Below are 27,352 nucleotides of genomic sequence, written 5' to 3' on the forward strand. Positions count from 1 at the left end.
GCATACTCCTCTTCCTGAACGCAAGATGGCATATTTGGGCCCTGCAGTGGAACCTCCGGTTTCAGTGCTCCTTCTGGCAGGGCTGCCTCGCTGACTCCATCCGGATTTCACAGAATACAAATCAGGATCTTCAGTGGTGGCAGACAAGTGGCACTCAAACCTGCTGCAGGGCACTCTCCCTTTCCCACCATGACTTCATGTTTGTGACAGATGTGTCACTTCTGGTGTGGGAGCTTCCACCTGGGAGAGTTGAATATCAAATGCTTTTGGTCTCTCGCTGAGAGCCAGTTCCATATCTAACTTATGAAGCGTCTGTCGAGTTGTCGTGCCCTGAAAGTCTTCCTGCTATTTATCAAGGTGAGGCTATTGCAGATGCTCGTGGACAACATGCCTTCCCCCACCCCCTGTGATACAACATAAGCAGAGCAAAGAGGAGGCCTGGGTACTTAGCCAGGAGACCGTATGTCTATGGAACTCGCTGCACCAACAGAAAATCTTTCTAGAAGCCAACCATCTGGCAGGATCTCTGAACGCCAGGGCAGATGGGCTGAGTAGATGTCTGCTAGTGGATCATGAACTGCATTACCACCGTGAGGTAGCAAGGAATGTCTTTAACTAGTAGGGCATAACCTGGTCTCATCTGTTCACCACCAGCGAGAGCATGCAGTCTCAACTGTACTACCAGAGTTTGTTCAAAGAAAGTCACTAGGAGATGGGTTCTAATTGTGAGGGGACACATGTCTCCTGTAAATGTTCGGACGTTACATCTCCTGCTTGGAATTCAGCGGAAAGCCAGGAAAGGGCAGGTCCAAGCTATCTTTATAGCCATTGGCTGGGCCAAAAGAATATGGTCTTCAAAGCTCCTGAGTATGTACGTTTGCCCTTCGATCTGGCTACCACTTTGAGAGGACCTCTTTACTCAGCAACAACAGAGGAACCTGCATCATAGTCTGCACAGCCTGCACCTCCATGTGTAGAGAATGAGCAGCGATAAATGCGTTCAGTCCGTCTGCTGCAGTAGTCCATGTTAGCCTGGTGTCCCAATGCCCTTCGAAAAGCCGATCTGCGCTGGGGGAAGTTTGTTGTCTGGTGTGGCGTTCGTCTTACTGACTCTCTGCAAGCCAGCCCTTTGGCTGTGTTGTTGTTTGTTTTATTGTTGGTCCAGCAAGGCCTTGCAGAGGGCACATTCAAGTGTTATCTGCTGACCCCTTCAGGCTTTTTGTGTTTACCTGATCACCTTTTCATTTTAAATCTGTTTTATTGTTATGATAAAACATAAACACATACCACAGTACAAGGCTTATAGCAGGCCGTACTCATTAGCATATTAAAAACCAAGCGTAGAGACGCAATTCAATTAAAGAATAATGACTGTGGTAAAAGAACCAGACAAACACTTTACTCAACGTAATTTAATAATTGGGGAACGGAAGGGGAGGGAAAGGAGTCGAAGGTGTCATGCGGTGAGGCCAGTCAGACTGTCAAGGGAGCTAGGGCAGGGGACACATTGGCAAAGAAGATCAGAGAAGATCAGAGACAGATTAGTAAAGAAGAAAGAGGGCAGGAATAGAAGGGGAAGAAAAGAGAGGGGGAATTGAGAGGGGGTGGACAGGCTTGGAGGTGAGAAGGAGGCCGGATTTCCTGGAAAGAAATCGTTGGGGCCCCCATTGGAGCTGCTGGGAGAATAGCGATGTTCTCCTGTGTTAAGATTGGGCACTTTACGGTCAGATTTCAGCACCACAGAGCAGAAGAGAGTCCTCGGAAAAACTGGACAGCGCGGAGTCTGGGAGGAGTAAATCAGGAGTATTCTAATTTGGAAAAACTATCAATCAGTGGTTGCCAGGTATGGGTGAATTTGGGTTCTGTATGTGTAACCTGGCATGTTAAGAGTTCATTGCCATGATGTGCCAGAGGCCCGTGAACCATAAGGAGGTAGGTGGTAGGTGGCCCTCCGCATATGCACGATAAGGCGCCAAGCGGAGTGTGTCATGGCTATGAGGTGTTCAGGTTGGATACTCAGGAGGACCACTGTGGGTGAGCTTGGTATGGGGAAACCTACGGTGTCTTTGATGTGACTCAAGACTTCGAAAAAATATACTGATTAGTGGACAAGACCACCAGATATGAATAAAGTCCCCTGTCTCTGAGTGGCATCGCCAGCAGAGGGGTGATGGCAGGGAACATTTTCTGTATTCGTGCAGGCGTGTAATTCCATCGGGTCCTGATTTTATTGGCTGTTTCGCAATGTGGAATGCTTCAATATATCCTGGGGACGTCCTACTATAATTGTTTCTATTGTTTCGGGGAGATATCCTCTGTGGAATCTGTGTGCCATTGCTTTTGGTAGGTATGAATATGTGTGTGGGGTGGAGTGTTGTAGCACCTGGCATGTACAGAAGATCAGACCCTGTGTGCTATCGAAAGAGCACCAGCGTCTTAAAGGGGGTAATTGGCTGTGTTCCCTCCTGTGTGTTTATTGGTGTGAATAGCCAGTGCCGGAGTTGGTAATATTGCAATCTAGGTGTATGAGGAAGGTGAGAATCCCTCTTCCATTGAACAAAGGTCTTAAATACTCAAAGAGATCCTGGATCTTGCAACACTCGCCCTCACCCCAAGCTACAAACAATTGCGGCTGCAGGGCTGGGGGAAAGCTTGGGTTACGTGGCAGTGGGGTTTTTGGCGAGTGAAAGGAAGTGAGGCCCCTAGAGAATGCAATTTTATCCCAGATGTCGAGAACCATTTTTTCTAGTAGTGGCAATGTATGCACTTCAAAGTCAAGTATGTCTTGAGAGCCAGGCTAGGTCCCTAATGGGACTATACGCTACAGCACTGTCCATGTGAAACCAATGCTTTTCGCTTTCACAAACTACCCATTCTGATATTTAGCGAAGGTGTGATGCCCAGTAGTTCTCCAAGAGGTTGAAACAAGCAAGGCCTCCCTGGTCCCTGGGCATTATGAGAAGTTAGTTGGAGAAACTCGGAAATCTCCTTCCCCAAACACGAGTTCACATTGCGTTGAAGGCGTAAAATGTCTGCCTGAGGGATAGGCGTGGGGAGGGTTTGGAATAGGTACAAACTTCCGGTAAGATGGACATCTTGACTGCATTAAGACGGCCTAGCCAGGACAAAGAAAGCCGTCTCCAAAGTCTCAGATCCTTCAGAACGGATTGTCTACGCTCTGACCAGTTGGCCTGGGACCATGAGGACAGTGAGGGAGTCATGTTCAGGCCCAAATAAGGGATCAAGTGATGAGCCCCTTGGAACGGGTGAGTGATTGTAGTTCTAGTACTTCCTGTGGAGGAAGCGATAGATTCAGCACCAGGGATCTGGTCATGTTGATTTTGAACTGCAAGATCTTCTCAAATGATTGAAGATGTGAAACTAGTGTGGGCAGGGAGATCTTAAAATTGGTCAATGTAAGTAAAAGGTCATCTGCATAAAGGGCAAGCTTGTGTTCAGTGCCACTGAAGGTGATGCCCTTGATATTAGTCACCTGGTGTAAGGCTATCGCCAATGGCTCCACCACCAGGGCAAAGAGTATAGGGGAAAGCAGACAACCTTGCCGGGTGCCTCTTTGTATGTGTATGGGGGGAGAGAGATGACCATTAACTCAAATCTGTGCTGTGGGGGCAGTGTACGACTCCAGGATGTCATAGTCTGGCCTAGACAGATTTTCTGCAGGACTATGTGCAAGAATACCCAGCCAAACCGGACAAAGGCTTTTTTCTAGATCCAAGGCTAGTAAACATATTGCAATGGCTCGGCGGTCGACTTTCTCCACCAGACGCGCTACCCGATGGATGTTATCCACACCTTGACGCTGGCATATGAACCCAACTTGTTTTACCACAATGCATTTGAGAAAATTGTGTGCTGATATGCAAGGCAGTGTTCTCCTTCCCCCTTGTTCTCCTCTACTGCTGTTGTGCATCCATTTTAGCTTGCCCTGTGCATCCGATGAATGTATATTAACCCGCATGACTTGATGGAGGCAGGTGGGGGATCCTTCTGACCATTGAGCTGGTTTCTGGGCAACCCAGAATGAGAAAAACACATTAACTAACACCTCTTGTAAAGGCTGGATAGAGTGACTTTTTTTTTGCTGTGCGGGGCAGTGGTGCTTGCTTTGGTATACCCCTTTAATTTGGATGCGTTACCCAGATAAATCTTTATACAAAATATAGACTTATTTTTGGCATGTAGGATATGTCCTAGATACTGTAACTTGTGTCTGGGAATGTGCTCAATCAGATGCAACTAAAATGAAAAAGGAAACTCAAAAGTCAACTTGTATCTACATCTTATGTTCCTGTTTTAAGCTGAAAATTTTTCACAAATATTGTATTACAAATAAAGATCAGATGAATGCCTGAGGCAAGGAATCAAGTTGCACGTCTTTGACTAAGGATGCACAAACCTTCTTTAATGAAGTGTAAATATGGAGTGTGCATTTGCAAGAAGGGGTGTCATAAAGCAAGGAAAGAGCTGGTCGAGCCATACGAGTGGGCAAGTTAGTAAACCTGAAAGAGCTCCATAAAAAATGTGCACCCTGAGTTTGGTATGGTTTTGTGACAAAAGTAAAGTATTTTAAATACAGATGTTTTTGTAATTTGCATGCATTGCATTTTCTTAACCCCTTCCACGCTGATGACGAGCTGGGCTCGTCATGGCGTAGCCTCCTCGCACGCTGATGACGAGCCCAGCTCGTCACGTTACATGCGATTTACAAAATATCAGCGTGCGAGCGGAATTCCGCTAGCGTGCATGGTGTTAAATGAGAATATGCATAAGTATGTCGGGATAAGTTTAAAATGAATGAATGAAGGAATTTTGTATAGCGCATAGCTTCTCCTAGGAGAACTGAGAAAAACAACATTCAGGAGAAAGCAAATAACCAAGTTTTAAGATTATTTCTGAAATGCAGGTCAGAGTGGAGAGTACGGAGCTTGTCTGGTAGAATGTTTCATGTTTGCGTAGCCAGAGAGGAAAAGGAGCAGCCTTCCTTCCTGACTTGCCTGATTTTGAAGACCAAAGAACTTTTGAAGGAGAATATTTCTGCAACCTGGCCAATAGGTACTGAGGGCCTGAAGAGAGGTAGGCCCCAAACTAATGATTTGAAGAGTAGCCCCTTCTTTACTGACGGTCAACACAACGATCTCAAATAAGGGGGCATAGGTGGCTGCTGGGGGAATTTAAGGGTCAGGCATGCCACTATGTTCTGGACAACCTGCATCCTTCCTGTCAAGTAGTCCGGGAGACCAAGGAACAGAACATTAACCTAGTCAAGTTGTGATGTAATGAGCTTATGCACTACAGTCTTGCAGGAATGCACAGGGAGAAGAAAGATTAACTTTTTCAAAGCTCAAAGCAACCCAGAGCATGTGCCAGCTGCCAAAGACACCTGGGGTTGAAATAAATAGAGCTTGGTGTCAAACTTAACACCCAAGTTCTAGACAACTGCCGCCAGCGGGATGAGGTGGGGTGATGTTTCAGCCCATCAGCTCTCCCACCAATTGGAATGAAAAGACCCAAACAGTAAGCCCTCTGTATTATCCGTGTTATACTTTAGATGAATAGAGAGCACTTTAAGACGAGCTTTAAAAAGTACTGCTGCGGCTGCAGATATCTTCTTGAAGGAGACAGCAGCTGCTTATCGTCAGCGAAAGACACAACCGTAAATCCATGCAATTTAACCGAAGGAGACAATGTGGGCATAAAAACGTTACATAACTTGGGGCTAACAGATGTGCCCTGTGGTCGCCTAATTGAAAGGGGCTTCATTCCCAAAGAGAATGGGGCCAGCCAAACCAATTGTCCTCTAGTCTACAAGAAATATTTAATCCACTCAATGGCCAGGCCCCCAACCCCGAAGTCAGTGAGTCGTTGAAGGAGGATCATATGAGAAACAGTATCAAAAGCTGCGGAAAGATAGAGTAAACAAGTTCCGGCCTGCCTCCTTGATTGATTGCCAGTTTGATATGTTCAGACACTTCTACTAATATTTTCTCAATTCTACTTTTGGGGCGGCAATTTCTAGGATGGGGCAGCCTGTGATTTTCAAGATAATCTGAGAGCTGTTTATTTATCAGCTTTTAGATGCAGCCAGGAGGAGTGATATTGGTCTGAAATTAGACATCACAGTAGAGTCTGTGGAAGGTTTCTTAAGAAGAGGTACCACTTTAGCTTGTATCCAGGCTGACGGCACCATGGTTGTTGATAAAAAGGTGTTAAAAACCCTGTTCAAAGCTGGGTTGACCATATTTACAGCCATAGCCAGCATCGATGGAGGACAGGGGTCAGCCAGCAAGCAAGATTTGCTTTTCTGAATGGCAAGTTCAGGCTCATCCCGAGAGAAATGATTAAACTAGAGGAGTGAGCAAAGCCTGGGAACAGGAACTGGTAAATTCACATAGTTGCCGTTCAAAGATCTGTAAACAAGTTGTTCTGTGTTTTGGTAATTACAAATGAACACCTATTGCAGAGATTCTGAGCAGGCAGGATACTGATATTACATGCTTGTGGTGCTAAAAGTGTTTTTGTAATATTAAAAATTTCAGAAGGCCCATTAGCTGGTGCAGAGATGTTTGCTTCAAAATAGGGCACCTGCGCTGCTTTATTTGCAGCATGATGTTTTTGCAAGGCTTCTTTGTAGGACGCGTTGCCCTCCGGCAGAAAGGGTCTGCACCACTCTCTTTTCGCTGTTCTACATGCTCTTTTTTTTGTTGTTACCTTGTGCTGGGAAAACACCATGGATCAATGGTATGCAATTCTTCCAAGTCCGTGAGGAGGATAGAGTGTCAGCAGTTGATTGAAGCCAGCTATTGACTATGTCCTCATCACGGGAACATTAGAAGGAACACAGTACAACAAAATGAGGGAGAAGCACTCTTACAATAGCAGTCAAAGATGAAACATGAAGAAATTGAAAAGGGTTTCAATATTTATTTTTATTTATTACATTTATAAAGCGCCTGACTCACCCCGAATGGGGTATCTCCGCACTAAGGACAGAAATTACACACAGCACAAGGGGAGAGGAAGGTTAGAAGAGCTGAGTCTTGAGTTTTTTCCTGAAAGACCGGTAGTTAACTTCCCGACGAAGGTCTAATGACAGTTGATTCCACAATTTAGGGGCCAGATAAGAGAAGGATTTGCCTCCTAATCTAGTCTGCTTAATGCGAGGAATAGTGAGCAGGCTTTTACCTTCAGATCGGAGTGAGCGCATAGGGGAATATTTAACTAGTTTTTCTGTATATATTATTTGGGCCCATGGAATTAAGGCCTTTAAACACCAAGCAACACACTTTGAAATGAATTCTCTTGTGGATAGGAAGCCAATGTAGGCTGTGCAAGAGAGGAAGGGAAGGGGCACGATATGGGGCGCTAGTCACCAGGCGGGCCGCAGTATTCTGCACCACCTGCAAGCTTTGTAGGTCAGAGTCCTTAGCGGATATCAGCAAAGCGTTGCTATAATCCAGTCGACTCAGGAACAGAGCGTGATTTAACGTTTTGCGTGTGCTCATCGGCAGAAAGTGGAAAATCTTCCGGAGCAGACTCCGAGCATAGAAACAGGATCTTTTGACTCTTGCAGTGTGACCCTCCAAGTTAAGGTCTCTGTTGACTAGCACTCCTAGGTTTTTGACCACAGTCTTTGGGGTAGGAACTACACCCAATTCTTCAGGCCACCACCCAGAAGACCATCTCAAAATGGCATCCTTGAACAGCATGATCTCAGTTTTCTCTGTGTTTAATTGCAGAAAGTTCTTATTCATCCAAAGGGTGATAGTTTTCATACCTTCGGAGAACACTTTCTGGACATCAGGGGTGAATTTATTGTAGATAAAGATCAGCTGTGTATCACCTGCGTAGGCGATTAGGAGAAACCCAACCTTCCTAAGCAGAGCAGCCAATGGGGCAAATTATACATTAAATAGAGATGGACTGAGACGGGAACCCTGTGGCACACCTTTCGTTACATGACTGAATTTGGATTGAAAAGGGCCTAGATTAACTATTTGGGTCCTGTCAGTATCCCTCCGTAAATCAATATTCAGAGTTAAACAATTTTTCACTCAATACATTAAGGTGTCCTAGATGAATTATAATTGAAATATTCACTCTTTATGTCTTATTTGAATATAATAACAAGGACATGTACAGCCAATTCATTTCGTCCCATTACAGTGGGACTTCTTCAGAGCTGTCAAAAAACATACAACCCAGAACTTAAGCCACATACAATACATTGACCAATGCAAATTATAAACATCAAGTGCACAATGAAGCGACACAAAAAACAACCATTGAAAAACATGAACCAACATTTACACAAAAGACATTTAAAAAAAAAAAACTCATGATCACTGGGGCGAAACCCAAACAAAAACAATCTAGCACACAAAGTTCTGTTGGAAAACTAGTACATGTGACCTTCCTATGTAGGAAAATTAGTCCTCGTATATTTTTGTTGCTGTCTCGTATATTTTTCAGTATATCATTATTTTCAACAAACGCCCATTGAATGAAAAGTTTTCTAGCTATCGTTACCAAAAGTTTCAATTCTATTAAGGCCCCGGAGGCAAGGATTATGCCTTCTTTCTTCCCTTTATTTAAATAGCAGCCATGTATTCAACTTTGAACAACTACAATTCCCATGAAACCTTGGGAATAAATTAGAACAAATCATCCAATGGGGAAACAGTCCCACAGTAACCATTCAGGAACCATAGTCCACAACATAGTTCCTCATCATTGTCCCTTCTCCCTCTTTCTTCGCTGCTCCCAAACGAGATAAGTGTTTTCTTTTGTTCACTTCTGTATACCATTATCTGTGCTTTGTTGACAATAGTGTTTTACTGCCACGCAAGCACACTGCTGGTGCACTGTTGTTCTTACATTCTGTGGCTTTACCGAGCTGCTTGCGTTTAGCTGTGTACCTAATTAATTGTGATTTTGTCTTTACGGCTGTGGGAGCGCTCTAGGATCATATAATTCATCTAGAGCCCACAAATTTACTTTCCAAAGATAGCCAGCTTGGGGCTACTTTGGTTCCTGCCTTCTTACTTTTCAAACTGTGACATTCTTTTGAATTGAATCAGTCAGGTGTGGTCCTATGTGCCCAAACGGTCTTTTGCAATGTTTCCAACGCACTGCACTACAAAGCTCTCTGTACACATGCCTTCACCATTTTATTCATGGCTTCCACCAGACCATTTGCCTGCGGAAGATAAAATGCTGTGCGCTGATGTGAAATTGACAATCTATCTAGGAGCAGTTGCTTTTCCTGTGAAATAAATTATATACCAATGTCTGTCACAATGACTTTGGGAGTACCTTCCCTGGACAACTATTACTTCAAAAACTCAATTACACTTTTAGAATCACTGCACCAATACATTTAGTCACTACGAACTTTGTAGTGAAGTCAACCAAAACTACCACAAACCTTTAAAAGGACTTTTTATCTTGGGCTCATGGCAAATATTCTATGACTATCTCTTCAACTTTCCTGTCCATGCCAGGCCACCAGTACCTCTCTCTCTACCTTGACCCGGTTAAGTTGTTCCCCACATAGCCATCCTGTGCCAGACTCACTAATTTTGCTCTCATATCTTTCAACAGAATTCTCCTCTCCTCCCTGCATAATTCATCATTTTTTTCATACAGTTTATCTTTGACAGCATAAAACTGTCTTTCAGCTCCAGTGAGGTTCCTTACATCAGGCCAACCTTTAATTCCCTGATTATTTTCATAACAGCACATCCTTCCTTTTGGACTTGGTCCACTTCTTTTTGCTCTCATAACACCTTCAAACCTTCTGGCTCTCCAAGACCGTCCTCTAAAACAGGAAAGCTGGTGAAGCAGTCAGCAGCCTTGTTTTTGAAATACATCACATACTGCATCTCAAGATTGAACTCTGATACCTTCCATCTACCTGGTTATCCTGGCTGTGGCTTGGTCACTTCCCTTGAATTAAAACACATTTACCTCCCACTAACTGGACCTACAGCACACGCCGTCAAGATATGGCACACAGTCAATAAACACCTGAAGTCGGATGACAAACTCACACTAGCCACTCCAGTGTGGAACTCGGAGAAACTGGGGAGCCTCGGAAATCCAAAGGTTTTGATAAATGGGACCGTATAGGGATCTCGCGAATCAAAGACGTGTGGAGGGAGGGAACGGTTCAGTCATTCACATCACTTAAAGTACAGTACAGCTTGACAGACACTGAGTATTACCGGTATCTCCAAGTTCTCCATGCATTACTCACTCAGATCCCTAGTAACACGACCCTCCTGGAAGCCTCTCCCCTGGAGGATAGAGTGCTGGAAGGACACCTCCCTGAAAAGACCATTTCCCTAATATATAGGAAATTGATCAACAACATGGAAGATCCATTACAGACCCTTAAAGGAAACTGGAGCAGTGATGGCTTAGAACTTGATGACGAGGACTGGCAAGATATTCAACAACAAGGGGTGGTGATGGACAGAGTTTCTGAATTAAGCAGAATACTCTCACCCAGTCAAGAGATCAGGGCTAGATCCAACACCGTTTTTTAGATCACTGCACCATCCCAGCTCAGAACCTGGCTATATGCAAATTAGTCTGTTCCTGTCCCAGTGCATGATGGGAACAGGGCAAACCAAACTACCAAGCCAATTCTTACACTGGGAAGGAAACAAGCTTCCGGGGACCGGTTTCTGGCATTTCAGCCGTCGTCGGCCCGGCTTGCTTGAATCCTGATGGTGCAATGAGCAAGGGACTCACATCTGAGTATACCCTTCCACGCTTATGGTGGACAAAATATTTAACAACAAGGGGTGGTGATGGACAGAGTTCTGAATTAAGCAGAATACTCTCACCCAGTCAAGAAATCAGGGCTAGATCCAACACCGTTTTTTAGCTCACTGCAACATCCCAGCTCAGAACCTGGCTATATGCAAATTAGTCTGTTCCTTAAAATATTGCATAGGACCTATGTAACGGGTCCCTGTCTGGTTGGAATGGGATAGACAGAAAGCGGAGAGTGCCGAAGGGGGTCTGGGGAATTAGGAACATTTATCCACATACTGTGGAGCTGTCAACAGATACAATTGTATTGGAAAGACATCCACCGCTCACTGCGGGCAGTACTTTGGGGTTGACATGCAGCCAGAGGCTCGGAGGTGCATACTAAATGTCTGGGAGCCCACAGATCTCAACACATACACTACGCAATGGGCAACGTTAGCATATATGATAGCGAAAAGAAACATCGCACAGCAGTGGGGGTGCTAGTCAGTCGCCTCGATTGAGGAGGTGGAAGTAGGATCTATACTGGTGTATGTATAGGGAAAAGTCAGTTTTCATAGCTAGAGCTTGCCCTGGGAAATGGAATAAGGTATGGGGAGCATGGAACCGCTACATGGGTGACATTTGTCTCCCACCTTGTCAGCAGATGGACACTGACACTCTTGAAACCCCTTGATCTAATTATTATGACAACTGTAATGAAGTTTGTATTATATATAATTTACTGAGATATGATGATGTTGCCTGCTTGTAATCAATTGTTGTGATTAAGTCAAACTGTTTAATAAAAAGAAATATAAAAAAACACATTTACCAGCGGCTTGTGATCACTCATTACAATGAAAAGCATACACCACAAATAAAACTTGAAGGGTTGTATTACTTCCTTCTCAATTACAGAATAGTGCACCTACTACTTTAAGTACCCTTGAGGTGAAGGCCACCACTCTAGTCTCATCATCTTTCCAGCTGAGCTCAAGCAGCACCAAAACCTTTCAGGCTTGCATCATTTGTCAATATTGTCCTTTTCAAAATGTCACAAAATGGGCAGTTTCCCTAACTGTTCTTATACTTTGGTAAACTCCACAGACCACACAAAGTTTCACTTTTTTAAGAAGTAGTCTCACTGGTTAAACTAAAGAAGCAAAGTCTTTTAGGAACCTCAAATAATATCCCATAGACCTATAAAGGACCTCCGCCTTTCCTTATTCTCAGGGGTTGGGATCTCAAATTATAGACTCCACTAAGTCATTTTTAGGTTTCGCCTAAGTGAAAGCTGCGCACTGCGCAGCTTTTCGCGCAGGTGAAAACCTAATGAGAATACTATGTGGCTTGGTAATCCGCCCTCTGTTCCTTTGGCTAGCTCCATAAATGGAGGCTAGCCATTGGAACAGAGATCTGTCCTTCATGGCCGGACCAGATTTGTGGGCGTTCCCGCAATTTCTTCCCTCTCCACCCTTTTCTGATCGTCATCGAGGCGGTGGGCGGTGTTTTTTTTTTTTTACAGCTTTGTTTTCCACCATTTCGGAAGTGTCCTTTGCAGGGGTGGGTTTCGCGAAGTCCCGCTGCCGTTCCCGCCCCCCCTCCCGCTGTCCGTGTGCCCCCCCCCCCTCCTGCAGTCCGTGTGCCCGTCCCCCCTCCCGCTGTCCGTGAGCCCGTTCCCGCCCCTCCCTCTCGCCTCAATTCTGACTGGTATCAGTAACATCTAGCCCCAAAAATTGCAGGTTATGGTTTTCTTGTTATTTATTTCGAGGGAGCCCACCCCCATATCTGTTGCCGTGTGAAAATCACCGCTGGTCGGCCCTGGACAACCCCCTGACGTCCTTCCCTGGGCCGCGCTGTGATTGGCTGCCGCCCGGGACACCCCCGTGACGTCATTCCCCGGGCAGCGCTGTGATTGGCTGCCGGTCCGGGACCTGACTTGTTTGGAGTTCAGGGAGCTTGTTCCGATGGTTGTTATAGTTAATGTGGACTTGTTTAGGGTTCAATGATTCCTGTTTTTGGTGTAGATAAGGGAATACTGATGTGGAGCAGCAGTGCTTAAGGGATCTTTATTAGAGAAGAGGGATAGTGCTATCGGTGGGGTTCCCAGTACTTGGAGTCAAGAAGCAGCTGTTTGTGTGTGGGGGTCAGTGTTCTTGTAATTCTGGGTTCGTTGATTGTCATGTGACGTTGGCTGGAAAGAAGCAAAAAACACAGTTGATTGACAGAATGTAGAACAATGTCATACATTCACCCCAGTACAAGGATCTGGGCCTAAATCCATCGTTTTTTTGCACTCCACACCACCCTGGGTTAGATACTGGCTATATGCAAATCAGCTCTGACCCTGTGCCTCATGGGAACAGTCCAGTCCGAACTACCAAGCCATGTCTTTCCCAGACCGGAATCAAGCATCCAAGGACCGGTTTCTGGCTATCAGCCTTCTTCAGCCTGGATAGCTTGACTTCAGTGGTGTGGAGAGCCTGGGACTCACGTCTGAGTATACCCAGCACACTCGGGGTGAAAATTGCAAAAAACACAGTTGATGGACAGAATGTAGAACAATGTCATACATTCACCCCAGTACAAGGATCTTGGCCTAAATCCATCGTTTTTTTGCACTCCACACCACCCTGGGTTAGACACTGGCTATATGCAAATCAGCTCTGACCCTGTGCTTCAGGCTGCATTGTAAAAACAATAGCATAGAAAATGAAACCATTTTCAACAAAAAACTGGCACCGTGCCTTTAAGGCAGCCATGACCCCAGGCTTCCCATCATGCCTCAGGGGTGACAGTTAGGTCAGTTGTTCTTTCCGGCTCCTTCAGTCAGGAATCTGGTGAAACAGCTCCCTTTCTTTTTGACTTTCTGTCAAAAAATATTCCTATTAATCTACAAATTTTGCTTTCACTCAACGTCTTTTAGACATAAGGTGTTACTGAAACCTTTTTTAGGCTTAAAAAAGGTGATTTTTCTGTCAAAGATGCCTTCCCTCTTTGACAAATGTCCTTCATGTAGAAGGAAGATGGCCAAGACTGACACTCATTCAGTGTATATCCTGTGCCTACCAGAATCTCATTCCTCTAAAACCTGTGAACACTGCCAGGTTTTAACATCCAGGACTCTTAAAGAACGTGAGAGAATCAGAGTTTATGGGCTTTCTGAGAGAGGAAGATCTCCCAAGAAGCAGAAAAGTCGGAAGGCGCGGTCGACGTCGAGAGAAGCCCCGACTGGTTCACATTCGACGTCGGGATCGGCGTTGGAGAAGCAGTCCACGGCGACGAAGAAGATGTCTTCAGCGTCTACATCTAAGGTACCTCCGCTACAGACAGCGTCGAGGGATAGGTCACCGTCGAAGCAGAAGAGCTCGAAGGCGAGCCACCTTACGTCGAAGCAGCATCGTCATGCTGTGACGTCGAGGCATTCTCCGTCGACGCCTGGCCATCGGCGTCGAGACATCCTCCGTCGATGACTAGTCATGGTCATTCGGCGTCGAGGGAGCCTCTGTCGACACATCGTCGGTCGACGTCGAAGCAGCCAACGTCGACGCCTGGTCAAGAGCGTTCGACGTCGAAGCGGCATTCGGTATCGAGGCACGCCCAGTCGCCGACAAAACAACGGCGATCGGCGTCGAAACAGCCTCCGTCGACGTCGAGCAGACAGCCTTCTACGGCGAGATGCTCCACGGCCAAGGACAGTCATTGCCACCCGAGGTCGACGTTGGAGAAATCACGGTCGACGTCGAGAGAGCGACTACCTGCTCGGTGTCGATACGACCACCGTCGATGGATCAGCAAAAATCCAGGGAACGGAGCGCTTCACAGCCAGAGAACATCTCTCCTGCAAGATCACAGAAGAGGTCACCTTTGAAGCAGGTGATTCAGGAGAAGGAGAGTGAATCATTGGGCCAGGCTCACGTCCTAGGGCCGCAGTTGGGTTCTCCAGGTTCAGCATCGGCTGCGGAGGTGGAACAATCTCCAGTACAGGATCTTCCTGCCAAGAGAAGAAGGGTTGCAGAAGAGAGATCTCGGTCGGGGTCTTCCTCTAGATCTCTAGTGAGTCTCTCCTCATCTTCCTCATCTCGAAGTGGCAGATACTCGGATGGACAAAGCAGCGCATCGGATAGGGAGAGGTCCAAATCCCCTGCACGATCGCAACAGGATCAAACGGATCAGCCTCCACGGTCACGTTCACCAGTGAAGGATCCCATCCACAAATCTCCTACTATTCATCTTTCCCCAAGGTGGAATAGACCTCTTCACCACTGGGCCAAGGACAAGGAGACGGCAGATCGGCTAAGACTGTATCGAGACCAACCTCTCCCCCGCAAGGAACGGTCTCGTACTAGGCACTCAAGTAAGAGAAAATCTCGTCACAGAGAGCGATCTCGTTCTAGAACGCGTTCAAGTAGAAGATCTAGGTCCAGGAGGACCCGTAGCTCTTCAAGTTCTTCGAGAACCCGATCTCTCCGACCCTAACAAGCAGTCCACGCTCGAGGATATCTCCAACTGAAGATATTTTCTCGTTCCAAGACATCTTAGGCAGGGGAGCCCTGAAGCTGGGAGTGCCTATGACAGCTCCGCAGATCAAGACGACTGTCATATTTGAAACCCTACAACACAGAACGGCACCCAAACCTTTGTTGCCGTTGGTCCCGGGTATAATGGAACCAGTGAATGAAGTCTTCCTCACTCCGGCAACGGTGAAGTCCGTTCCAGTGAGGATTCTCAAGAAGTATCGTCCTCCGGATGAGGATCCTCTATTCCTCAAAGCTGATCCCCCGCCAGATTCAGTAATCATTGCGGCGGCTAGAAAATCCAATGCGGTAGCTTCCTCATCCACGGTACCTCCGGATAAGGATAGCAAGGTGCAAGACTCATGGGGGAGAAGAGTTTGTAACACCTCAGCTTCTTTCCTCAAAGTCTCCAATGCGGAAGCGCTGCTCGGCAGGTATGATAGAGCTCTGTGGGACTCACTTCAGAGGTTTTCTGCAAAACTTCCTCAGGAAGATAGAAAGGACTTTGAGGAGGTTCTGATGGAGGGCGGTCAAGTCTCCAATCAGATTATAGGAGCGGCGGCAGATGGGGAAACGCTGGCTGCGCATGGCTATGTGCATGGAATCACAGCGAGGAGATCCTCATGGTTACGCCTCACAGCATTGAAACCAGAGGCTCAAGCCAGAATCCTAAACCTTCCTTTTTCAGGCACGTCTCTTTTTGGAGCGAGTGCTGATGAGGAGATGCAACGGATGAAGACCGAGTTAGACACCCTCAAAGCCGTGGGGCTTGAAAAGAAAAAGGAATTCCGGAAGAAGTTCCGTTCGAACAACAAGGGTTCTTCGAAGCAGAGGGTTCAAACCCCTCACTGGCAGAAAGGCCAGAACCAGCAAGGCCAACAAAAGTCACAATACAAAGGCAAGGGCAATTCCAAAGGAAATGGAAATCAGCGCCAAGGCAACAACTTCAATAAATCTCAGCAGAAGCAATGAGTCTTCACTTCCCCCAGCGCCATTACCCACTCCAGTGGGGGGAAGCATTGCGCATCACAGGACAGAGTGGCAGGCCATTACAAAAGATCAATGGGTGTTGTCTACGCTGCAGAATGGGTACTGTCTTCGTTTCCATCGTCTACCTCCACCTCTTCCCCCGATGTCAACGTCAAGCCACCAATTACAAAGGTTAAAGAAGGAAGTAGCAGCACTCCTCGAAAAAGAAGCCATCGAGAGAGTTCCGGTGGCCCAAAGGGGGAAAGGAGTGTCATCGAGGTATTTTCTGGTCAGAAAAAAGGGCCAAAAGGAGGAATACAGGCCCATTCTGGACTTGAGAACACTCAATCTGCATGTACGAAAAGAAAAGTTTCGCATGTTGGCGCTTCACCAAATATATCCACATCTCGGGAAGGGGGATTGGATGTGTTCGATGTACCTTCAAGATGCGTACTTTCATATACCAATACGGCCCGATCACAGGAGATTCCTTTGATTCCGGGTGGGGACCTCCCACTACCAGTTCAAAGTCCTTCCGTTTGGGTTGAAGTCGGCCCGAGGGTGTTCACGAAGTGTGTCGCAGTGGTGGCGGCAGCTGTACGCCGCAGGGGAGTCTTCGTATACCCATACTTAGACGATTGGCTGTTGAAAGGTCCAACTCCAGGCAATGTAAGGAATCAATTCCATACATGCATAGAACTTTGTCAGCGTCTAGGCCTGCATGTCAACTACAGCAAGTCTGTCTCTCAACCCACTCAGAAGATCCACTTCCTAGGAGCTCTGCTAGACTCCCAAGTAGGAAAAGTGTTTCCTTCGGAGGAGAGACAGTTTTCGATAGCGCTCAAGTGCCAGCAAATTCTTCACCACAGGTCTCAGAACGTGCGGAAGATAGCCTCACTCTTAGGGTCGATGGCTTCCTGCATCTTCCTAGTACCGAACGCCAGACTTCGGATGCGTCCTCTTCAGCAGGATCTGGAGGACAAATGGGACCAACACTCAGATCGATGGGACGATCAGATCACTTTGTCGGAGGTAGCTCAATCTTCCCTCCAGTGGTGGACGAAGAGACAGAACATGCAGGTGTGAGTTCTCTTCCATCAACCTCCTCCTACTCAAACGATCATCACAGACGCATCGTTGCAAGGATGGGGGGCGCACATGGGTCCTCTACAAGTGCAGGGTCTGTGGTCTTCCAAAGAAAGCACTTATCACATCAACTTGCTGGAATTGAGAGCGGTCCACCTGGCTCTCAAAGCTTTCCTTCCCTCGCGTCAGGAGGAAATGGTTCTAGTACAGACGGACAATACCACCACGATGTACTATTTGAAAAAGCAGGGAGGAACCCGCTCAAGGACGCTGTCTCTGGAAGCTCAGCGCATCTGGCATTGGCTTCTGGCTCGCAAGTTGTCTGTTCAGGCAGTCCACCTCCCAGGAGAGCAGAACGTGAGGGCGGACGCACTAAGTCGGCACTTCGAAGACAAAGAAGACTGGGTTCTCAACGACGAAGTGCTAGAAGACATTTTCCAGTCATGGGGTCATCATTCCATAGATCTCTTCGCGGACGACGTAAACAGCAAATGCCCAAGCTTCGCCTCCAGGTTCTATCGACCAGGAACAAGAGGGAATGCTCTTTTAATCGACTGGTCAGGGCAATTTGTGTACGCCTTTCCACCCCTTCCGCTGATCCCGAAGGTGGTGAGCAAGCTGAACCACTCGTGCACACCAATGATCCTGATTGCCCCCGACTGGCTGAGGCAATGGTGGTACACGGACCTACTTCACCTGTCAGTGTCTCCTCACAAGAGGCTTCCATGCAGGCAGGACCTGTTATCAAAGATGAACGGGAGGATTCACCATCCCAACCTTCCGTCACTGAACTTGGCAGCATGGCTCCTGAGGTCATTCAGTACGGCCATCTAGGGCTGCCACAGGACTGCATGTCCATTCTGAGAGAAGCACGAAGTCCTTCCACAAGACATTCTTATGCATGCAAGTGGAAGAGGTTCTATATGTGGTGCATGCAGAATGGTCACAATCCGGTGAAGAGTCAGGAAGAAGCAGTTCTTCCATACTTGTTGTACCTGACTAAAGCAGGTTTGAAGTTTAACTCAATTAAGGTGCATTTAGCCGCTATAACAGCTTATAGGCGATCACCTTCACAGACTTCTTTTTTTCAGCTTCCAGCAGTAAAAGATTTCCTGCAAGGTCTGAAAAAGGTGTACCCTCCTGTACGGCCTCCTTCTCCTCCCTGGGAGCTGAACCTAGTACAATCAAAATTGATGGGCCCACCTTTTGAGCCCATTCATAAAGCTACTTTCCAGCATATTTCCTGGAAAGCGGCTTTTTTGGTCGCGATTATGTCAGCCCGTAGGGTGAGCGAAATTCAGGCCCTCTGTACTAAAGAACCGTATACAGTGTTTCATTTAAACAAAGTGGTGCTCAGAACGCACCCTTCTTTCCTGCCGAAAGTGGTATCAGATTTTCATGTCTATCTAATAATATATAATCAGTCTATCTCTTTACCCACTTTCTTTCCTAATCCCTCTACTCCAGCTGAGAGGCTGTTACACTCTTTGGACCTGGAAAGGGTTTTAAAGTTCTATCTGGACAGGTCCAAGTCTATTTGACATTCTGATCAATTGTTTGTTAAAAACGGATCGATCCGAACTGGTCATGCCGCATCGAAACGTTCGATTTCCAGGTGGATCGTTTCATGTATCAAGCTTGCTTACCAATTGGCGCAGAAACCTCTGGGGGGTACTCCTAAAGCGCATTCCACTAGAGGTAGAGCAGCCACGGCGGCTTACCTGCATGATGTGCCCATGTCTGAGATTTGTAAAGCGGCGACCTGGAGGTCTGTCCATACATTTACCAGACATTACTATCTAGATTCTGACACGAGAGCAGATACCCAGGTGAGCCAGGCCTCCTTGCGGAATCTGTTTAACAGCTGAGGATTTGGCTGTTATGATTTGGTTGGGTCATGTACTTCTCATTTACCTGCAGGTGGTTGATGGGCTTGCTATTCTATTCAGTGCTTATGACTATTGATGAGGATCCCCTGGAAGAGAAGGATAAGTTACTTACCTGTAATCCTAGTTCTCTTCCAGGGGTATCCTCATCAAAGTCATAAGCAACCCACCCGCCTCCCCAGGTAAATGAGATTTGGTACTATTTCAATCTTGTGGTTGAGCCCTATCTTCAGGGTTATGCAAAGAACAACTGACCTAACTGTCACCCCTGAGGCATGATGGGAAGCCTGGGGTCATGGCTGCCTTAAAGGCACGGTGCCAGTTTTTTGTTGAAAATGGTTTCATTTTCTATGCTATTGTTTTTACAATGCAGCCTGAGGGCTAACAATGTCTATTTACAAGCAATTTTCAGGATTTATGAGTGGTCTACTCATTAAAACACAAAGTTCAAAGGTTATTTGACCTAATGTGTTTTCTTTCCTTTTGTTTCCTAAATAATTGCAGTGCATGTATATGTGTTTACATTGTTTTAGCCTCAGTTATGGAGCTGCATTGGTGTGAGAAAAATAATATATGTACATACATATATGTGGAGCGAGATGTGTTTTTTACATATATATTTTTATATTGTTTCCGGGGTCCCGCACATGGGCGGGAATATTCAGTGCTTATGACTTTGATGAGGATACCCCTGGAAGAGAACTAGGATTACAGGTAAGTAACTTATCCTTCTAGTGCATTACCTCCAGACACTGCAGTCCATAAAGGACAGAGCACCAACCACCACGCCACGTTTCTAGTCTGTGCTAACTAGAGCTTATGCACTTTCATTCACAGGATGGCCATATAAGTTAACAAAAATGCCTTGTCTGAGCTGCGGCTGCTGATCGCTTTAGCCTCAGGCACAGCGAGCGGGGCTTCTGAAACTAGAATGCGTGGGGGTGGAGAGGGGGGCGTTAGGAAGGGGACTGAAGAAAGGATGCTTTGGTTTGGTCCATTACTTATGAGCTGCTAGGTCCGCTACTGTACCTTCCAGGAGACTGCAGCGTGAGGCTGGGGTGGAGCAGAGGTGTTTCTCGCGGTGCTTGCTTCCCTGCCCCCTCGCTGTGCTTGCTTCCCTGCCCCCTCGCTGTGCTTGCTCTCCTGCCCCCTCGCTGTGCTTGCTCTCCTGCCCCCTCGCTGTGCTTGCTCTCCTGAGTGTGTGTGTGGCTCTGGGTGGGTGTGTGTGGCTCTGGGTGGGTGTGTGTGGCTCTCTCTGTGTGTGGCTCTCTCTGTGTGTGGCTCTCTCTGTGTGTGGGTCTGTGTGTGTGTGGGTCTGTGTGTGTGTGGGTCTGTGTGTGTGTGTGTGTGGGTCTGTGTGTTTTTGTGTGGCATTTGCCAGAGATTAAACTATTGGCATTGTAAATGACAATGCCATTTATTTATCTGTTTTCAAAACCAACACATAAATACAAATTTTGTCATTTACAATGCCAATAGCTCAAACTTTTCAAAAGGCGAAACCATTGCATTGTAAATGCTTGTTGTGACCAATGCCTTCTCTAGAAATGGTATGACCCAGATATTCTTGTCTGATGTGCGCCGATGGGAAACAGCGTTTACAACACCAGAACTACGCAGTGCCATTACAATGCAAGCACTACAACAAAGGCATCATTACCACACGTTGCATTACAACGCAAATCGTTACAGTGACTTGCTTTAGGGAACGCATTGTTGGATTTTAAATCCAACACCTTCCCTACTGTTGCACATACTGGTGTTGGAACAGTAAAATATACTATTCCGAAGTCCAGCGCTTCCCTAGGCAAGTCGTTGTAACGACTTGCGTTGTAATGGAACATGTGGTAACCGCGTTCGTTGTATTGCCCACGTTGTAAAGGCATGCATTTTAAAAGCAAAATATGTGCTGCTATTCGGGAGTTGGTTTTTCATATAAAGTCATTACCTTTCAAGAATTGGTTTTAATTATAGTGAAATTACGAATGAATGCCTGTTCAATATCTTGGCCAAAGGTAACAGTTTTAGCATGAATATAACTTTTGAGGCTATATGAAGACTTTGCTGTTACTGTTATTGATTTTACTTTATTTGGAATACATTGCACATCTTCTTAGCTGCTATGGGGGTATGGACTATTTGCACAAAATTGTAACCATTTAACCATTTATGAATTGTCCTATTACAGAAGTTTTAATAATAAATTACGTGTGTATTCAATTCGATTTATCTGATGATGGTAAAGGATCTAAATATGTATTTTTAATATTATTTTGTTATAATTGTGACCACAATTCTGTGTATGCTACTTTATTCTACTGTGGACCTCATTAGAGATCCTTATCTTAATAAGATAAATTGAATTGAATTGACCCAGATATACTACTGCACCTACCCTGAATTGACTCTTTTGAATGTCTAACCAATTTTTTGCACTCCATTGTAACCCAATCATGAGCAATCCTATTTTTTACTGTAGACAAAGATTGCATTCTTGGGATATAGTTGCATCGAACCAGCTGTTCTATTGTAAGTGAATCAGTGAGCTCACCAAATTCGCATGTCCTTTCCCAATTTTGAAAGCGGACAGTGTTTGAGTTTTTCTGTTTTCCTTGCTGTTGTGCAAAAAATATGCCTCTTGAGTTCAGTAATTTTTGTCCCTAACTGTTCACTAAGATATCATTATATATCCGTTGGTTTGCCATATCCCACTTCTTAAGACATTTCTTCCAAACTCTCTCTGTTTCTACATTCTGTTCCAAGATTGCGCAGTAATTAGCCTTGCTTCCTTGCTGCAGGCAATTTTTTACCCCCGTTACAATGAAGTAGGAATCCGAAAGTTCTTTCTACCTTTTCCAAGTTAGAAGCAGTTTACCTGCATCGGATAAAAAGGCAGGAGGCCTGGACATCCTAACAGCTGCTTTCTATACAATTTTTCATCAAGAGCAAACCCCCCCCCCCCAAGAAAAACCAGTGCAATAGTAATCGATAGTGTGGGGCATAAAGTTGATGTGCAAAACAAACATTCAGTTCCTGGGGCATCATTCGTGCTAATCAGAATAATTAGAAAGAAAATCTCAATAATGAATATCGATCCCTTCCTCCATTTCGGTCTGTTCTGTTAATACTGCTTATTTTACACCTGTCTGGAAGTGTGAGAGCTATGGCAGGCATAGAGGATGCCCCCAGTCATGTTTTGGAAAGCAAATGCAGTCTAACGGCTGATGCGGAATATAATTGTGTATTAAAATGCTATGATTGCAAAGTGAGCGTGTAGTTAAGAGCGCAGCTTTACACATGTTAGCTGAGGGCATGTTGGCATTATGTTGACAAAATGTGCCAGTGTATTAAGGTTTAGAGACCGTTACAGTCCTGGTAATATAGGGTAGATCCATAACATTATCAGGTGCCTCTACTTCTAGTCTGTCATACCGAATGGTCTTAGCTAAATGAAATTGGCCAGAGCATCTGACTGCTGCTGAGGTTGGGGCACAAATAGGTGCAGATGGGGTGGACTTTGACATGTCACTGTTCCGCCCACTGCATGGTCATGCAGGGCTGCTGATTAAATGGTGTTTGGGGGTTGCCACCAGACCTATCCGGAAAACTAGACCGCTGATTTGGCTGTCCCAAAGTGGTGGATACAACAATGCGGTAGAGATTGGATCAGAATTCTTAACCACATGCGCGCTGCTTTGATTCTGCTGGAATGATGACTTTTTAAAAAACCCATTGTTCATGACGAGCTGGGCTCGTCATCAGTGTTTGAGGAGGCTACACCATGACGAGCCCAGCTCGTCATCAGCCTCGAAGGGGTTAAATAACTTCTTGCACCCATTATAAAACAATATCACACAGCGATAAACCACCCACTTTAATCCTTAGGCAGTATCGTATACATTTGTTCTACCAGTTAAAAACACTGCAAAAATCTATCCTAAGCAATAAAAGCACTCACAATAATTGGTTTACATTTCAGTGGAAACAAGTTCATTGATTTTACAAGCATGTCTAACAGTTAATTGTGAAGTGGGCATGTTTGATTAGTTCGTCTGACAATTACAAGAAACTGCAACATTGTGGGTCTTCTTGCTGATGTTTTGTATCTCTTATTTCACAGGTGTGGACCCTAGATCCGACAATACATATGAAGCCAGGCCATCAAAATCCAGATCTTCTTTCCAGCACATTCTTACACCAAATGGGACCTACAGTACCATTCACTCCAGACTCCATTTTGGAATCTAGCTCTTGTAGCCATTCTGACATGGAGTCCTTTTCCAGGAATAGCGCTATGAATTCACCTATGCTGAGTGGGTCACCAAACGTTTTTTCCCGAAGTTGTGTTTCATCTGTGGACTTACACAGGACTCCTACATTCCAAAATAAAACTAATGAGAATACAAACTTTTTAATGCGACTTAATGGCGCCGGTATGTCACCCATTGAATCTGTAGCTCAGAGTGAGGGTGATCGAAGCAGTCGGACTCTAACACCAACATCTGACACCCGGTCACTGCTTCACAGTGGTGACGATCAGGACCCAGAGTACAATGCCTCCTCCTCATCTGCAGAGCATCCTGTAATGTTGTCTAGGTAAGTTTCTTTTCTTTTGAATCTGTTCTTTAATGCAAATTACTTTGCAGTGTGCTCTTTACAGATGGTTTGCTCAGATCAGAGGCAGGGTTACTTTTGCTTTCACTTATCTGTGACTGCAGTATGTATTACAACTACACGTATAGCTTTTTGACGCATCTTTAGTACTAATTAACTGCAATCTTTGCTTCATTGAAAATAAAAGCAAGTTTGCACTGCTTGCAAATAAAGTCTTTAATATATTAATGAATACAACACTTTTTTCCCCCAACCATGTTACACTACTTTTAAAAGTTAAAGCAGAAGCTTGGAGAGACAAAGCAGAGTCAGATGAACAAATGTGATACTAAAGTGACATGTACAAACTTTATTATACATATGCAGCAGGAACATTTTTTATCAAGCCAGCTCTCCCAGCCATCTGGAACTCCTTGTGACAAATGTCAGACCTTGTTTTGGGGAAATACAGGAGCTACTGGGCCCCAACTGTGGTGATTGAGGTGGGTTGCCATTGGTGTCCTGGCTGTGCAAACTAGGCCAAGTACAAAACTTTTAAAGCTTGACTCTCAGGGCAGCGAGCAGTCACAAGTTTATTAAGGAGGTAGTTTGGAGGACAGAAGCTCGAAACTCGGCAATAAACCCGCAGGCGCATTGACGTAATGTCCAACCAGGTGCTGATTTGTTATATGAAAAGAAAGTACTTTAATCACACAGCATGAATAAATATTACTCACTTCAATTGAAATGGCAGATACAGGTTTGTAATCCTGGGTTTGGTCTCCAGTAAGCATTATACCTCCCCTTTTGGTCCTCACTCCCCAGTCTGGCAATTCTAATTCTTCTAGTCCCTAGTATACTGTAGGTAGAGGCATGAATTAGATACCGATACAGATGAGTTCCCTTTTAATGTTACTGTTAGTTGCCTAATTCAGTTCAGTATGTTTCACTGCAAGCATTAACTTGAGAAAGCTTAAAATCCTCACACCAGAGTCCTCTGCACATGTTTAGTCCCTCGTTCCAGTCATTGACTGCTTTTCCTTGCTCACTGGTGTTGCAGATCACGTGGAATGGCGGGTACACCCGAGTGTAAGCAACTGGCTCTATATATACACTGCACCAAAGTGAGGTACAGTGTGTATAAAGTCCAAGAGTCTCCAGAGGTTTGGCAGAGGTTAAAGTTAGATAGAACCTTACTCTCTAAAGTGGTAACTTGGTCGAGCAGTAAGGAAGTATCAGAGGACAGTAATAAGCATTTGATGTACACACAAGAACTGAACTCTAGGCCAATTGTTTTTGTATAACAAAATACTGTTGTTTATTTCTAGAACCAAGCAAGCATGGCACAGGTAAGCATAACAATACTTTGCAGTCGTAAATTACTTGTGTGAACACAGTTCAAAATTGCAGTATAACGTGTACTGATTTTGGTTCCAGTTTAAGTAAGCAATTTGCAACACTTCGCAGGTATAGTATATTTGAATGAATTGGCTTTTTAAGTAAAATGCAGTTAATTACTTTTCAGATTACTTTTACTAACTCCAGCACTGGGACATTTCCTGAAAACAGGTGAGTAAATGTGTTTTAGTTATAGGTATGATTTTTAAAGAATATTATTGTATTTCAAGAGTTGACACTCAGAAACTTTTTCACATAGAATCACCAATGTTCTCCTATGGGAGGAAATTCAATTTGCAGGTAAGTTACTTTATCGTTACTGTTCTTACTCAGTGTTGGATACCTAGATTCAGCACTGGGACATTTCCTGGAAACAGTTGAGAAAATACGTTTTGGTTAATCGGGTAATTTTTCAGGAATATTCTCAGTTTTCAAAAGTCGACACTTAAAAACTTTTTGGGAGAAAAAGTGTCAATGGTATTCTATGAGGAAAAAGATGTTACCGTATTTTCCGGCGTATAAGACGACTTTTTAACCCCTTAAAATCTTCTCGAAAGTCGGGGGTCGTCTTATACGCCGGGAACCAAATTTTTAGGAGTGGAAGCAACGCTCCACCGACTTTGAATTTGAAGCAAAAATCAAGTAGAACCAAGTCAGCACCCGCAAGCCCTCCAATATGGCCTCTGGGCTCTTGCTTCACTTTGCGCGCGTTCACACTCCCTGTGCCGTAGCAGATTGTGGCACTCTGTTCGGGGCCCACCTCGTGCAGTCTGGCGTCTTCTCTCCCAGCTACTGATCCCCCTTATATTTGTGCTTACGGTATGTGAGTCATACTACAATCCCCTCTAGCTGTACTTTATTTACCGTATGCGATTTTATATAGCGTGGACTTTACCCGAAGGTGTCAGAGCGCTTCACAATAGGACCAGTAATGATACATGAGGAGAAAATTACAACAGAACAAACTACAAAAGTCAAACGTTAAGTTGAATTACGGTAAATGAATAAAAAATGACAAAAGTGCGCAGTCTCTTACAGTCCCGTAGTGCCGATGGGAGCAGGCTCTCACGGGGCATTTCGGTATTTTCTAACTGCGTGCACAGTTTAGAGACACAGCGGGCACATGCGCTGATCTGGTGTTTCTCTCTCCCAGCTACTGATCCCCATTATATTCGTGCTTATGTGAGTCATACTACAATCCCCTCTAGCTTTACTTTATTTATGCGATTGTATATACGGTACCGTAGCGCGGACTTTACCCGAAGGTGTCGGAGCGCTTCACAATAGGACCAGTAATGATACATGAGGAGAATAATACCGGTACAACAGAACAAATTACAAAAGCAAACGTTAAGTTAAGTTACGGTACATGAATCAGAAATGACAATAGTGCGCAGTCTCTTACAGTCCCGTAGTGCCGATGGGAGAGGGTCTCACTGGGCATTTCGGTATTTTCTAACTGCGTGCACAGTTTAGAGACACAGCGGGCACATGCGCTGATCTGGCGTCTCTCTCGCCTTCCGATGTGGCCATAAATCTCACATTCATTGGAAGGAGAGGAGCGTCAGTACCGTACGTTGTCTCCTCAGTTCATGGGCATTGAAAGGGGACTGTAGAAAGTTCCCGCCGGCAATACAGTACCGGTACATAATGTTTTGTTGCATTTATGATATTTCTATAGGGTGTTTATTGTACCGTACATTCCTGATGAATCACAAACACACTGCATTTCTTTTTAAGAATCCTTACACACCTTCTTTTGATACACATGCATAATATCATACTTGAAATGCACTGTTCTGCTTGGCTGTTTAATGAAAGGAGATGCTTGGATAGGGCCTGTAGTGTGAGCACATAGTAAAGATGACACTAACAACACGGTTTAGGACACGAGAGGAACTACAAACCTCCAAATCCAAGCAGAGTTTGTATGCCATGTGCACAGGAAATACCGGTACCAGTACCAGTACATCGCTTGCCGTGATTGGCTGGCTGTTGTAGACAGGAAAGGCAGTCAATCTGGTAAGCATATACATGTGGTGGTGAAGACAGCACAGCACCAGTATCTGTACTGGTTCATACAGTACCGCACCAGTACATACAGTAGAGTATGCAAATGGC

At 45.2% G+C, this 27,352-nt stretch overlaps 1 protein-coding gene across 3 annotated transcripts in view; it reads left to right on the forward strand.

The window, feature by feature from the left end:
• MPHOSPH9 (M-phase phosphoprotein 9) overlaps positions 1–27,352 on the forward strand; it is a 692,762-nt gene that overhangs the window by 299,937 nt on the left and 365,473 nt on the right. For all 3 annotated transcript variants that reach the window (XM_086942918.1, XM_086942920.1, XM_086942919.1), the window contains exon 10: positions 23,361–23,836. In XM_086942918.1, the coding sequence (XP_086799044.1) occupies positions 23,361–23,836 (476 nt within the window). The remainder of the gene's footprint in view (positions 1–23,360; positions 23,837–27,352) is intronic.

The sequence above is a fragment of the Lissotriton vulgaris genome, chromosome 11 (genome assembly GCF_964263255.1).
Source record: "Lissotriton vulgaris chromosome 11, aLisVul1.2, whole genome shotgun sequence".
Taxonomy (NCBI): domain Eukaryota; kingdom Metazoa; phylum Chordata; class Amphibia; order Caudata; family Salamandridae; genus Lissotriton; species Lissotriton vulgaris.